The sequence below is a fragment of the Pan paniscus genome, chromosome 17 (genome assembly GCF_029289425.2).
Source record: "Pan paniscus chromosome 17, NHGRI_mPanPan1-v2.0_pri, whole genome shotgun sequence".
Lineage (NCBI taxonomy): Eukaryota > Metazoa > Chordata > Mammalia > Primates > Hominidae > Pan > Pan paniscus.
The window spans coordinates 49,569,166-49,585,467 of NC_073266.2; the positions used below are offsets into that span (position 1 = coordinate 49,569,166).

General features: G+C 41.0%; 1 protein-coding gene and 1 pseudogene across 1 annotated transcript in view; one reads left to right on the forward strand and one right to left on the reverse strand.

Moving 5' to 3' along the window:
- Positions 1 to 16,302, forward strand: part of MEP1B (meprin A subunit beta) — a 50,704-nt gene that overhangs the window by 14,332 nt on the left and 20,070 nt on the right. Inside the window, exons 5-9 of the mRNA XM_003830251.4 lie at positions 2,049 to 2,127; positions 9,516 to 9,633; positions 10,797 to 10,975; positions 13,875 to 14,093; positions 14,743 to 14,895. Of these exons, the coding sequence (XP_003830299.1) occupies positions 2,049 to 2,127; positions 9,516 to 9,633; positions 10,797 to 10,975; positions 13,875 to 14,093; positions 14,743 to 14,895 (748 nt within the window). The remainder of the gene's footprint in view (positions 1 to 2,048; positions 2,128 to 9,515; positions 9,634 to 10,796; positions 10,976 to 13,874; positions 14,094 to 14,742; positions 14,896 to 16,302) is intronic.
- LOC117976773 (clustered mitochondria protein homolog) lies at positions 2,056 to 7,370 on the reverse strand (annotated as a pseudogene).

Consider the following 16,302-nt stretch of genomic DNA (forward strand, 5'->3'; position numbering starts at 1 on the left):
ACTAAAAAGTTCACTATCATGAAAGCACTGTTTTTTTCAGTGTTCTCTCACAGCATGGAAATAAGCACTATTTTTCAAAAGACAAGATATAGTTTATTGCCCCCTAGATTGAAAAATATTAAGAAACTTACTACTTACTATCCCTTTTGGTGATGATAGAGAGAAACTAGGATGCTTGTCTAGGAATGTGTTTAGAACATGTTATTATACTGGAGAGTGTATAAATTTGAAAAAAAGAAAGAAGGCAATTTGAGAAGAGCTAGCATAGTTTAAAATATATACACCATGTGGCCTAGAAATTACCCAGTAGATCTTTTCCTGTAAAATTCTGCTCTTCCTTCCAACACAGTCCTAAGTCACTCCCTTACTTCCTATATCATAAGCACCAACATCCCTCATAGTCCTCCCACCCTCAGGAAACACAGCTGCAGTGTCCCAGGCTTAGTCCTGAGCCTACTCTTCTATCTGTGCTCTCTCTTGATCTCACCTTGGTCCAGGGATTCAAATGTCATCTCCATGCCAATGAATCCAAAGGCATATCTCTGGTCCTCTCCTTTCCCTGAGCTCCTGACTGGTCTATCCAAGCACTAATTTGCCAGCTCCACTTGAATGTCTACAAGACATCTCAAACCTAAGGTGTCCTCTGATCAGGTGAACTGTGACCTTCCCCCCAAACTGTTCCTCCCCACTCTCCTCTCTTCATAAAGTCATCCTCACAACCTGACTCTACTCAACTGAACACATAAAAACCTCGAGCGTCACCTTTGCTTCTCCTCTCTCCTTCACTCCCCATCCAGCCCGTCAGCAAGTTCTATCATTTCTAGCTCTAACATACACTGCAAATCATCCACTTTTCTCCATCACTCTAATTCAGGCCCCATCATCTCTTGCCTGGCCTTTTCCATTAGCCTCCTAATTTGTCTTTCTATTTCAGATATTGTTCCCCTATAATCTTTTCCACCTTGTTACTTGTCCTTATCTCTCACAGCAAAGTCATTTTTCAAACAGGCAGTGACTTCATTTCACCTCCTGGCTTGAAACTCTTCCACAGTTGCCTATGGGTTTAGAATCATCTCCGGATTTAGCCCCAGCCATCTAAGCCTAGCATGCCTTAGCTCCCGCTTCTGTCCTCCCCTCTCTCTCTTTTCCTCTCCTCTTATCTCATCCATGTTCTCTCTTAGACTCATCAGGCTACTGGTCTCAACACATATTCAAAACATCCCAGGCATACTCCCACCTCAGAACCAGAACAACTAATGTTCCCTCTGCCTGAAACCATCTTCCCAGGACCCCTTTCAATGCTGGCTCTGTCTTGCGATCCCTATTTCCCCTTAAATATCATCCCTTCAGAGAGGACTGTCCTGATCACTCCATCTCATGTACTCCGTCATCCCTGTGCCCTTGTTCACATCTCTCTTTCTAATTTCCTCCCTATTGCATTCATCCTGCTTAAACATTTTTTTTTTTACATACTCTTTCTCTCCTCCACTAGATATAAGCTCCAGGAAGCCAGAGACCTTTATTACCAAGGAATCTCTATTCTCTAGGACAATATTCAATTTGTGGACTGAGTAAATACATTAGTAAAATATTACTCATTTTCTATTATACAGTTTAAAATCCTTTAAAAATTTTTGAAAACTTTGGCCCAGCTCATGTGTGACTTTTTCTGATATTGTGAGATCCAGATTATCAAGGTCTTGCTATCACTGTTTTCTTGCAAATTTTTAATCTTTAAGTGTAGGAAACTAACCTATAAATCTACCAATATTTGTAGTTCAGTTTTCCAACAGTTATTTTTTGCATTATTCCTTCTTCAACTGTATTAACAAAATTAATGATAGAAATTAGTAATTTCTTCCTAGAAACTTTGTTATATTATGATAAAAGTAGGGCTCCACACACACACACACACACACACACACACACACAATTTGTTTGTGCGAACTGGGAGAGCTTCAAACTTCATTTATTTCTAGATTAACTACAGGTTTCCTAAGTGTTTGCCTTATTTGTTTAACTAGCCCTTTTGCATTTATTTTTGACAGGCACAAATTAGAAATTCCATCATTGGAGAAAAGTATAGATGGCCTCATACCATTCCATATGTTCTAGAAGATAGCTTGGGTTAGTATGCACCTTGGAGTATTCATAACTAATGTCTATTTCTGACAAAATAGACAAAAAATATGATTATAATGTTTCAAAGGGTGGGCTTATATGGTCTTTAAGGTTTTGTTTGGTTTGCTCCTTTGTGTGGCTATGTACATTTACTTTGAAAAAAAAAATAAGCAAAAAGAACAATGAAAGTAACCTAAATGACTCTGTCTGAAATATTTACAGTGTCTTGACCAACATAGCAATGAGTTCAACCAACGTTTACGGAGAGCCTACTCTGTTATGCTAGGGACATAACGATTAGGGAGCCAGTCTTCTTTTTGGGGGAGGGGCTCTGCATCATATATTCATTGAACCAGTGCAAAAACATCTTTTGGAGAGCAGACAGGCCAGGCCAGGGTCCCAGGAGGATGCTATGCTGGGGGTGCGGTGAGGGTGAAACATGGAAGAAGAGGGCCTTGCTTCCTCTTCCCATGGCAGGTATGCTCCTTTCTCCTAGAGTCTGGATCCCTGGTGAGTGAGGCCACTGACTGACTGTCCGTCTGCCTGTCCCTCTCTATCCCTGCAAGTTCGGGGAAGAAGGGTCATTGGCAGCCCGGGGCTGGGAACCCAGGTCCTCTGGTGCCCCAGCTGGCTTGGGCTCGGTGGCCTTGGGCTCCTTGGCCTTATCCCTGTTTCTGCTGGCCTTCTGGAGCTGGTGTCACTGCGCCACCTCGGCTTTCAGACTCTCCAAGTCTTTTTGGCTGAGAGGAATGAAGAGGATGCCATTGATGCCTTTGAACTGCTCCAAGACGCTGGCCATGCTGGGGGCTGTGAAGTTGAGGGGCGGGATGTTGTTGCTGGAGCCGTTGCGGTAGATCTCATGCATGGCGCGCCGCAGGGCCACGGCCAGCTGGGTCAGGCACTTGAGGTACTCAGAGCTCTCCTTGGTCTTCTCCTGGTCCTCGCCCAGCTGGGTCTTACGGAGGGTGTGCAGCCAGCCCTTCCTTCTGGTGCTGCAGGGCCGACCGGAAACTCAGCTTTGCTCTCATAGACCGAGGTGACGAGGTGGTGGCCAAGGGCCACCTTGAGAGCTTTGGGCCCTTGGTACTTGGTGCTGACGGCCTGCGCGTTGTCCAGGAAGCACAGTGACAGGTCGTACTCCATCACCCTGTGCAGCACCCGCCTGATGTTGTCCAGCACGCCACCTCGGGGTGTCTTCCCCAAGCACCAGCGCGTGAGGTAGTGGGCGCCCTGCAGCAGGCTGAGGGCCGGGGACAGCTGCCTGCTGGTGAAGCAGTGCAGGGCCAGGTGCATGTTTTCCTGGATGGTGTTGGGGTGCTCGATGCCCATCACCCGCACGCTCATCAGCACTGCCTTCTGCTGGCTTCTCAGGGCCTCTGCGTACTTGCCCATGATGTAGTGGAGGCGGGCAAGGAGGCGCAGGCAGGCTCAGATCTCCGCGTGCACTGCTCCCTACACTTTGTTAAACAGGTGCAGGGCCTGATTGATGGGCTCACAGGGAGCCAGTCTTTATTTTAAAGCAGTGGTTTACCCTATGATCAATTATACATATGAGAAAATACATAAAATAACCAACTAAATTTGAGGAACTGGCATTGTTTTATCAACATTTTATTTTGCCAGGTCAGGAACTTAACAACCCAACATGATAAAAGAGCTTTCATCATCCTCTTTTCATACAGTAAATAATGTTATTAGTGTAGTATTAAAATGTTAAAAAGTCAGAAGAATCAAATCCAAAACTAAGAACAGCTTTTCTATAGAAGAAATTTAAATATGTTGGAAAACTCTAAACATGGTCTTCATTTTAATCTATGGACTAGTGACAATTATGTCACTGACCAGCATTAGCTTAGAAATTGCTGTTTGGGAAAAGTTTGAGTAAAAACCCTGCTATAGTTTTTTAATTTTTAATTTTATTTTTCATTTTTGTTTTTTTTTTTTTGTTTTGAGACAGAGTCTTGCTCTGGAATGCAGTGGCACAATCTCAGGCTGGAGTGCAGTGGCATAATCTCGGCTCACTGCAACTTCTACCTCCCAGGTTTTGGTGATTCTCCTGCCTCAGCTTCCCGAGTAGCTGGGATTACAGGCATGTGCTAGCACACCTGGCTAATTTTTGTATTTTTAGTAGAGACGGGCTTTCACCATGTCGTACAGGCTGGTCTCGAATTCCTGGCCTTAAGTGATCTGCCTGCCTTGGCTTCCCAAAATGCTGGGATTACAGGTATGAGCCACTGCACCCAGCCTGTTATAGTTTTTTAAAATTTCAACTTTTATTTTAGATTCAGTGGGTACGTGTGCAGGTTTGTTACATGGGTGTGTTGCATGATGCTGAAGTTAGGGGTACAAATGAACCCATCACCCAGGAGTTGAGCATAGCACCCAATAGGTGGCTTCTTCAACCCTTTTCTCCCTCCCTTTCCCCTCTTGTAGTCCCCAGTGTCTTTTGTTCTCATCTTTACATCCATGTCTATGCAATATTTAGCTCCCACTTATGGGAAAACATATGGTATTTGAAAACCCTGCTATTTTTCTTAAAGATCATGCATTTCAGTGGAGACTCACATAAATCAAAAGTGAATTATGATAGAATGGAATAAACATTATGATTAGTGATGTGTTCAAAGAGCTATGGGAGCACATTGGAGGGGCATTAAACTCAACCTGGATAGAAAAGCATATGCATTATAAGCAGAGGACACTATATAGCAGGACTGCCATGAAGATTGTGTAAGTTGTACACCGTACAACTGACATGACCTCCTGGAGCTGGTGCTGCCATGCCACCTCAGCTTTCAGATTCTCCAAGACTTTTTGACTGAGAGGAATGAATGAAGAATGCCATTAATGATGTAAAGCTGCTTCAAGAAGCTGCTCTCAGGTGGCTGGGCCAGGAAACAAGTGGAGCTGATACCAGGTTTATGTTCTTTCTGTTCACCAGGAGGCATTTGTTTCTTTGTGTGAAAGTGCTGTTCACCCATCTGGCCAGCCAGCAACTGCAGCACCTGCTCAGAGGTAGTGCCTCTTTCTAATTGGCACACAGGCACCATGTGGGCTAGTGTGGCCTCTGATAGCAAGGGAAGGGTGCTTTAGCCAGATGCATCACGATCTGCTAAGTCCTGAAGAAGGGAGAAAATCCTGAGCTGGAATTTAGATTGAGAGTGGGGAGCTAGGAAGTTGAGCAGGTAGGCGGAACCCAAATGGGGTAGGACTTGGGTCTTCCCGGTGTTAAAGAACTTGTCGTGTATACTAATAACATGGTGCCACCAAAAGTATTATTGTGGCAGTGAGATTGTTAAAATTGCAGTTTAAAATAATCACTTGGGTTGAAGTATAGAAGATGTGTCATTAGTGGGGTAAAAAGAAGGTAGGGAGACCAGTTAGCAAACTACTGAGGAAATTCAGAGAAAGAATTAAGAGATTCCTAACCAAGATAAATCTAAAAGCTATTTGGGATGCATTTGTTAGATTTAGTGATTGACTGTAAGAGGTCAAGAAGAAGGTGGGTGTAGAGAAAGAGATTCTAGTGCTCAGGATTCAGTCCTGGGTAGCTGAGGGCATGGTAATGTCTTCAACAAGAATGGAGAATTTAACCTTGAGGAGCATGAGACAGAGAAGCGCGGTGGAAATTAGTTTTTGGCATGCAGAATTTGAAATGCATCAGAGTCACTGTGGTGGAGATACCAAATAAATTGTTGGTATACGACCTGGTCATTCAAGGTCGAGAAATGTTTGGGAGTTATTAGGATGTAAGAGATGGTTGAAGCCGTGAGTATGGATGAGCATTTCACACAGTGCCTTGCATAGAGCAGGTACTCCATAGATAACTGGATTTTATTGATTTATCCTGGAAGGTTGTGTTGAATAAGTAAGAAGATGGTCGAGAATGAAACTCAGTGCCATTTTTTGGAACTGGTATAGAAGGAAGATCTAGTGGAAGTTATTGAGAAGGGGGAATTGGCCAGAAACATAGATAAAAAACTAACAGTAGGGCAGGGAAAGCCAGGGCAGGAGTAGTTAGCGGGGTTGGAAGCCATAAAGAGCACAGGGAGCATGAGGAGAGAAAGATGTTCATTGACTTTTGGAATTAGGAACCTGAAAGATTTTGAATATACATGTTTTTTGGTTTAGTCTTTTGATTAAAAAATTTTTAAGTTCTTTTGTTTTAATTCTTCCTTTTTTTCCTTTCCTTCATTCCTTCCTTCTTTCTTTTTTGAGACGAGTTCTCACTCTATCACCCAGGCTTCAACCTCTGCCTCTCAGGCTCAAATGATCCTCCCACCTCAGCCTCCCAAGTATCTGGGACCACAGATGCATGCCACCATGTCCAGCTAATTTTTTGTATTTTTGGTAGAGATGGGGTTTCACCAGGCAATCCACTCACCTCGGCCTCCCAAAGTGTTGGGATTACAGGCGTGAGCCACCACATCCAGTTATATTTCTTTTTTTAAAAAAATTATTCTCCTAAGTATGTTCCATGAAAGATTAGGGAGCTTTAATTTTATATATATCTTAGGCTATTTTTTTTTGCCATGTATTTAACCAAAGCCATCTAACCTTATGAGCTTTATTTATTTTTTAAACAACATAATGAATGCCTTGAGGATAAGAGCTATTTTTCATCTTGCAAATTGGAGGATTACCATAGTCTCTGGCATATTACATGTAATAACATTTTTGAAATAAATTGATAAGCATATGTATATATATAAATGAAAAATGTTAGGTAAAAATTCAGCCTAGATCCTACCATCCAAACTGTGTACATTTTTACATAGTTATAACTATGATGTCTTAAATCTTTTGTTCTAATTTTTTCACTTAATGTTATTGCATTTTTTCATATTGTATAGTCTTTATAATAGAATCAAACTTCAAATTTTTATAGAACAATTTTTTTCAATTATGTGATTTTGATTATTTCTTATTTAGAAAATACTTTTGTTTAATATTGTAGAATTCAACTTGTTTTCTATGTTCAAATTAAGAAAAGTATCCTTACGTTTCAGAAATGTATACCATCTTCAAATGACTCAGACTAAGAAAATTACTAAGCAAGGCCACTCTTACAGGTAGCAAAAGTAAATACCTATGAAGGGTTGATTTCTGGAAGGCCCTATTACTCAGATTCCAGTAGGTCAACCTGTGAAATTCTACCAGTAGGGTTGTAGTCTTTGAGCTTGAACTTCAGATGTTACCTGGCTGGTAGATGCAACTTCCCTGAAAGGAGTAATACTCATAGCAGCCGTTTATACTTTCCAGGGCCTAAGTTATAATTCCTTGCCTTAGCACCAAGGGAGAAAAGGCAGTGGGGGAGGCTGAGGGTAAAGAGTTGGGGATGGAAATGAAGGGGAAGGTGCTAGAAACCTGAAGGGGCTACTAAGGGGAAACAATCCTGAACAGCTGCTTACTGAACTCCTAGGATTGCCAGCAACTTGCCTCATTTTCCAAAGCCTGGCATGGTTCCAAGTGGAGCTTTCTGCATCTATAACGCAAGGTTAACTAAGGCCCTCAGTAAATAAAGGCATATGGAAAACAAAGATCTTATCTTGGTAAAGGGCCTCAGTGTTTATAAAGCTTTCACGTGTTACTTTATTTATTAATTCAAGAAACTATCCTCATTAAGTTTTGATAAATGGCCTAAACTAGTATGCTCTTTTACATTCTGTTTAAAACAGTGATATGGTGGTCAGTATTATCATGCCTTATTTGAAGGAAATATTACATTTGAAATAATGGCCCAAATATGATACTTATAGGACAGAACATTTTGAACGTTAACAGCCATACATAGATACACACACACACACACACACACACACACACACACACACACACACGGCATACTATTTCAGGGTGTTCATAGACCTTCCCATCTCAACGTCCTCAGATTAAAAGCCCAGCTGTGAGGCTTTAAATACATATTATAGCTTCTCAGATTAAGTATGTGGTGGCAATTTATTTTGATTTCCTGTGATCCAATGTCCAATGGATCCAATTTGTAATCCTCTATTCATTAAAATGATAAAAACAATAATGATGAAAAAAGATTTTGATGACATAATATTTAGTGAAAAAATGGTAAAATGCTATGTAGATGACTTTATTTTTTATAGAAATATTAACATATGTATGTTATATATGTATTCAAAGGCAAAATGTATGGTAAGGGTGATTGATTATTCCTGGATGATAGGATTTTAAATTTTTTTATTCATATCAATTTTTAACTTATTTATAACGATAGTGTATTACTTATGTGGTATTGTAAAAGTCTGAACTTAGTGCCTTTTACAACTTATGGATTTTAGGGTCTTCCTATGTGAATCCTGTTCTTGATCTTCTTAGACCTGCCTCAACAGAGGCATACCAAGTAATCTTCCTTGAATGTCTATGCAATGGTTACTCTAGTAGGGAGAAAGGAAATGAACATTTGACAAATGCTAATTTTACTTGGAACTTCACCTTTACTTTCTCTTACTATCCTCACAATATCCTGCAAAGTTGATTTTATTTCCTCACTTAACTGATAATAACACCAAAGCTCCAAAGGTTGATTGAATTGGCAAAAGTTTTATGTCAAAAGTGAGTGGTGAGGATAGGGAAGAACTTAGGTGTGTCTGGCTCCAAAGTCCAAGCACTTTCCCCTCTGCCATACTGTCTCCCACCTCCTGGCAGGCTCCCATCTTTCACGTCACTAGGACCTGGCCCATGTGATGCCTCTCCATGTGCATCTGATACAGCCCGTTCCTCCTGGTCACTCACAAGTTTCTTTTCCTGCATGTTGTTTCTTCCACACCTCTGCCTTCTTTGAGCTCCATATCCATATCACTCTTATATCCAGAGCATTGGCTCTTACCCCTATTTTGGGCCCTGAACTCACTTGCAGACCTCATGAAAGCTCTCTCTAGAAAATGCACTTTGCATATGTAGATATGCACACACACACACACACATACACACTTTGCATACTATTTCAGGGTGTTCATAGACTCTCCCATCTGAAGATCCTCAGATTAAAAGCCCAGCTGTGTGGCTTTAAATACATATTATGGCTTCTCAGATGAAGTATGTGATGGTGATTATTTATTTTGATTGCCTGTGATCCAATGGATATGTTCTCTGAGGTAAAGATGCATTTTTATTATTTAGTAATGCACCATTAGTGAGTGCTAGAGAAATATGAGGCCAAATAAGGGATCTGAAGAATAAGCAGATACTGTATATGATATTCAATGGGTACTGAATTCTAATTTTTGTAAAAGTAAAAGACTCAACATTCATGAAGGGACTAACTCATGATAAGCAATATATTGCAGTGGCCTGCTTCCATGGAAGATTTTTCAGTGGTGATTGTTTTAATAAGCATATTTTTGTTTGTTTTCTTCCTTCAGAAATGAATGCTAAGGGAGTTATCCTCAATGCATTTGAACGTTATCGCCTTAAAACATGTATTGACTTTAAGCCTTGGGCTGGAGAAACAAACTATATATCAGTGTTCAAGGGCAGTGGGTAAGTTGCAGACTTAGTCTTCTAAGGCATCTAAGGAGAACTCTAGTGCCTGGGACATTACATTGCAGCAATCATCCTAGGCTCTGACCTTTAGGAAGGGGTGGGGACTTTCTTGCTAGTTGCTGGAGAGTAAAAAACAACTGGATCTAGTTTTTGTAGACATAGAAATTATATTCCCATACATGTAACCGCCTTTAGACAAAGTGGAAAGTGGATGGGATTGCAATGCCATCAGACCCACAACCTTGTGAATTTCAGCCCGTTTGTAATTTACATACTCTTTATCCCTTTCAAGTAAAAAACATGTGTATTTATGTGTGTCCATGTCTGTGCTTAAGCTTATTTTAACCTAACCACTCTTATTTCTTGGGTTAAGAAGGCGACAGTATTATTTGTCTTGAGCTCAGCAATTCTGAGTGGTTGCTGTCCCTGTAAAACCCTTGTTAATGGGCACAGGCATAACAAGGAGGAGCTCAAAGACTTTGAAATTCACAAGAAAAACCAGGTCTAGACCACCTTGGGGATGATTTGCTCCTATGTAATATTTGGTGTTAGGGCAAGTTCTTTAAAGATCACCTGGTCTGTAAGGTTTTTTAATATTATACAATACCTGGTATATTAGGCCATTCTTGCATTGCTGTACAGAAATACCAGAGACTCGGTAATTTATACAGAAAAGAGGTTTAACTGGCTTTCAGTTCTGCAGGCTTTATAGGAAGCATGGTGTTGACATCTGCTCAGCTTTTGGGGAGGCCTCTGGAAGCTTATAATCATAGTGGAAGGTGAGGGTGGAGCAGGCATGTCGCATGGCAAAAGCAGGAGCCAGAGAAAGAGTGGGGAGGGGGAGGTGCTACACACTTTTAAATGACCAGATCTCATGAAAACTCACTATCGCGAAGACAGCACCAAGCCATGAGTGGTTTGTCCCATGACTCAAATACCTCCCATGAGGTCCCACCTCCAGCACTGGGAATTACAGTTCAACATGAGATGTGAGTGGGGACAATTGTCCAAACTATGTCACCTGGGTTATGAGAGAAACGCACAGTGTTCAGATGTAAGAGCAAAGGTGGGTAATGAAGTGGACTAGGCAGTGGCGATTCTGCCCTGAGACCTCAGATTGTAACATCCTCTTCCCCCTTTCTTGTAAACTCTCCTGTAAGCTGCTGGTCTTCAGTAGGAAATAGGCGGGTTGGGAAGCAAGAACTTTCCATCGGGGCAAACTGTGACCGAATAGCAACAGTTCAACACGAGTTCCTCCACGCTCTGGGATTCTGGCATGAGCAGTCGCGTTCTGACCGGGATGACTATGTCAGGATAATGTGGGACAGAATTCTGTCAGGTACATTTCTCTTTTTTTCCTATGTTTTTAGTTAAGGACTGAATTTCTAAGCATGTGTCCTCTCTTGTCATCTGTGGCAACTGTTAATAATCTTAAAACTTTGATGTTTTGAGGTCTTAATTCATTCAGCTTGAACTCATTCTGAGTTATTGGAGCACTAGTATTCCAGAACCCATATGAGCTAGATATGCTCTAGAAACTGGTTTTGTGGTTCTTAAAGCATATTCAGTCCCACAATATGTTCATGAGTATTATGTGGAACGGAGTCTGTGGCCAAATTAGTTTTGCAAATCCCCAAGTCTTAGTCCATCTTGCACTGCTATAACAAAACACCACAGACTGGGTAATTTATAAAGAACTGAAATTTATTCCTCATTGTTCTGGTGGCTGGAAAGTCCAAAATCAAGGGGTGGGCATTTGATGAGGGCCTTCTTGCTGTGTCACATACCATGGCAGAGGGCAGAGGTCAAGGGAGAGTCAGAGAGAAAAAACAGGACCAAATCTGTCCTTTTACAAGGAATCCACGCCTGCAGTAGCAAACCTACTTCTGCAGCAATGGGATTAATCCATTTATGAGACGGAGCCCATGCCCTAATTACCTCTCATTAGGCCCCACCTCCCAACACTGTTGCACTGGGGATTAGGTTTCCAATACATGCTTTTGGGGGGACATATTCAAGGCATAACACCTAGGTTAAAAGAAATTAAGACTTACTTATCCTGCTATACTGCTCTGAGTGTTTATTGGGTTGACAGGAATTGTAAATCTCTAAGAAAAGGAGCATTTCCCAAAATGATTTGATCATGGTCTTCTTTTTTCTTTTTGCAGAGTAGCTTGTAGAGTATTTGGATTTATTGTTTCATGGAACAATTTTCAGTAATAGTTGAGTAGCATGAACTGTTTGTGATTTTGTGTTCAAAGTCACAAAGTCTTAATAACCATGTCTGACTAGAGCTCATGTTTTCCACATTCCACAGTGACACTCAGCTTCCTCATCTGTCCTGCCTGTGTGGGGCGAGACAGAGGAAAGGGCATTGCTATTATGTCTGAGGCACTGTGAGGAGTGCCCTATACAAGGTCCCCTGACACCACACTTCTTGAAATCACAGCTCTTGCTCTTTATCCCCCGACTCTGCTTATCTCAAATGGGGTCAGGCATAGCAGCAAACTAAAAGATTTCTAGAGAAACAGCAGTGTTTAGCTTTAATCCACAGCCACACTCCTTAGGATTCCCAAAGTCTTATTTTTGATCTAAACTTCTGCTCACATTTCATAACACATCTTTATGTTTTGGAGATCAGAACCACCTTAAAGTGTCCACAGAATCATTCCATTTCAAGTTGAAATCAGTTGCCCATTAGTATAATGCTAAATGGCCTGAATGTCTTCTCTAAATATATTCATTTTTGTTTTTTATTATTATTTTAAACTGACAAATCATAATTGTATATACTTATGTGGTACAGTGATATTTTGACATGTGTACACAACGTGGAATGACTAAAACAAGCTACTTAACATAGCCATCACCTCACTTATCATTTCTATGGTGAGACATTTAAGATTTATTCTCTTAGCAATTTTGAAATATACATTATTATTAACTATAGTCATTATGCTTTATTTATTTATTTATTTTGAGACAGAATCTCACTCTGTTGCCCAGGCTGGAGTGCAGTGGTGCGATCTTGGCTCACTGCAACCTCCACCTCCTGGGTTCAAGTGATTCTCCTGCCTCAGCCTCCCGAGTAACTGGGATTATAGGCGCCCGCCGCCACACCCAGCTAATTTTTGTATTTTTAGTAGAGACAGGGTTTAAACATGTTGGCCAGGCTGGTTCATTGTGCTTTAAATACATCTACACCTATTCCAGTAACCGTGAATTATGGTTAGTCAATAACTGCATGTCAATGCTTTTTAATGACTCCTTTGTAGGATAACTAGAAAGTTATCATTCCCAGGTTTCATCTCACCATCCCTTCAAAGCCTTCTTACTTCCATCTCCATCTACTGTGGACGTCCTCAGCCTGCCATCATTGCTGGCCAATGCCCTGACTGGTTCAACAACACTTTTTTTTTTTTTTTTTTTTTTTTGAGACAGAGTCTTACTTTGTCACCCAGGCTGGAGTGCAGTGGCATGATCACAGCTCACTGCAGGCTCGACTTCCCAGGCTCAGGCAATCCTCCCACCTCAGCCTCCGGAGTAGCTGGGACTACAGGCATGCACCACCACGCCTGGCTAATTTTTAAAATATTTATTTTATTTTATTTTATTTGAGATGGAGTCTCATTCTGTCACCTAGGCTGGAGTGCAGTAGCGCAATCTTGGCTCACTGCAACCTCTGCCTCCTGGGTTCAAGCAATTCTCCTGCCTCTGCCTCCTGAGTAGCTGGGATTATAGGTGCACACCACCACAATGGACTGATTTTTGTATTTTTAGTAGAGACAGGGTTTCACCATGTTGGTCAGGCTGGTCTCGAACTCCTGACCTCATGATCCGCCTGCCTCGACCTCCCAAAGTGCTGGGATTACAGGCGTGAGCCACCACGCCTGGCCTTAAAATATTTATTAGAGATGAGGTCTCACTTTGTTGCCCAGGCTGGTTAGCAGCACTTTCTAGAATCCTCCTTTCCACGAGCAATTTTTACAGCCTTAGACTAAATGCCAATGTCCTAACTATGGGCTGCAATAGAACCTTAGATATGTTCAGTGTGACTGCTGGTATCACAGTTCTAAGCTTGAATATTATATTGTAAGATGGGAATAATGAAACTGTTGTTAGTTGTAGCAAAAATTGCTTGAGTTTATTATATTCTCCATTTCTAAGTGAGCAGTATTTGGAGTAAGATAAGCTGAATTTTGTGAACATCAAGTAAAGATTTTTTATTTATCCTTTAGGCAGAGAGCACAATTTTAACACCTATAGTGACGACATATCAGATTCCCTGAATGTTCCCTATGATTACACTTCAGTAATGCACTACAGTAAAACTGCATTCCAAAATGGAACAGAGCCGACAATTGTCACAAGAATCTCAGACTTTGAGGATGTGATCGGCCAACGAATGGATTTCAGTGACTCTGATCTCCTAAAGTTGAATCAACTGTATAACTGCTGTATGTGACAGGTTCTTTGAAATGACTTATATTTTCCTCTGTTATGTAGGAAAAAATGATGGTCTGTGCCATTTTGTCAAGCATTGGTGGGGTTTCTGCGATTATAGAGATTTGATATTCAGGAAATAAACAGAATAGCACTCAGATCTCAATCTACAACTTGGAAGCAGCATTTTTCTTTTCACCACGTCTGGTGTTGAGATCTAAAAACAAATTGGGTCCTGTAGGAATATGCCTCAGGCAAGTTTTTAAAGCTGTTAATAATTCAAACGTCGGTCAGATTGATACTCACACTTCCTTTTAGCCAAAATGATATGTCTAGTTGTAATATGAAAGGGATCAAATAATCTGGATTGTGGCTTAATGATTCGAATAACTAGGGGAGTATAGACTCAGGTTTCTACAAATTAGATAGTTTTTTTAAAAAAAAGACTTCGGGCAGGGAGCTTATTCAGATATACAGAATTAATTACCTTCTTTGTAGGGGTTCTGCAAATAAAGAGGGATCTTTAAGCCACCATCATCCAGAATCAGCTAGATGTTCCCTGTAATACCAACCTGGCATTTCTAATACTGTGATAAGTTCAGTTTTTGTTACTTAGATTATCATGTTGTATGAGTGTCAATAATTGTTTTTTGCTTTTTGTAGCCTCTTCCTTGAGTTTTATGGACTCGTGCAGTTTTGAACTGGAAAATGTGTGTGGCATGATCCAAAGTTCAGTAGATAATGCTGACTGGCAACGGGTTTCACAGGTTCCCAGGGGGCCAGAGAGTGATCACTCCAACATGGGCCAGTGCCAAGGTAACAGGAGTGAGATATTCCTAGACTGTATACTCAGTGGCTACAGCCACATACTTCTCTATGAAAGAATGGGATTTTATCTCTAATTTCTATCAGAATTATTAATGATTATTCATTAGGTTACTACTGAGAAATAGGCCTTGCACCTGATAAAGACATTGTTAATTTCTTTGCTTTTCCTTCCTGAGTTTATTTTTCTTTCTACAAGTCAGAGCTGGGCTCTGTGATGCCTCTACCAGTGTGTTCCCATAGAAGAGTGTACCAGACTGGGCCTCCTGCAAGGCCTCTTAACTCAGGGGCAGTACTATTGTTTCCTAGAAGTTTGCAGAATACAAGAGACTCTTTCCAATGGACAGCACTAGGCTGCGAATTATTGTTTCAGAACTGTAGCTGGATGTGATTATATGCTCCTGTTACAAAAATATCTAAAAAGCAGAGTTTATTTAATTTTCTTCAGATGCGTATCCTTTTCCATTTTCATTTTGTTTTGCCTTAAGTAGTTATTTGGCTACAAGGACCAAATTTTTACGTATTTGCTTATTCTGGCAACAAATATGTAAAACTAGACTTCAGAACTTAGGGCCAGTGCTTAATAGCTCAGATGATCTAGGCAGGAATTGGAGGCCTCTAATGGCAAAAAGGTGCTTTTCCTTTTATTTTTCTTTTTAAATGCATATTTGGATAGTGGATAGTGGTCCTACTCAGACCAGAGGAAAGTAGATAGGGAGGGAGGGGGAAAAGAAGAAGAATCCAGACCAGGTAGCTCTCACTTTTTTCTGTTTTTGAAAACTAATTTCTGTGGTAAGGGAAAGGTTCCCTAATGTTGTCTCTTTCATAAATCGCCTGCTCCTAGAACCATATTTAAATGCCCAACACAATTCCCTGCATATAGTGGAAACTAAGCGAATACTTGAAATAAGGTAAAGAAAATTGGGCCGGGTGCAGTGGCTCATGCCTGTAATCCCCGGCCTTTGGGAGGCCAAGGTGGGTGGATTACCTGAGGTTGGGAGTTTGAGACCAGCTGGGCCAACATGGTGAAACCCTGTCTCTACTAAAAATGCAAAAATTAGCTGGGTGTGGTGGCGCATGTCTGTAGTCCCAGCTAGTTGGGTGACTGAGGCAGGAGAATCACTTGAACCCAGGGGGCAGAGGTTGTAGTGAGCTGAGATCATACCATTGCGTATCAGCCTGGACAACAGAGTAAGATGTTGTCTCAAAAAAAAAAAAAAAAAAAGAAAGAAAATATATATACACTCAAACCAGAATTACTAGCTGTGCCTTCTTTAGAGATGGCTTAGAAGGTTAAGTATTGCAGATAATGAAAGCAGATAAGTGGGAGGTGCCTCTGAAATTATCAGGTTCAGTTATTCTCAATGTTTTCATTACAAGTATCATTTTAAAAATATT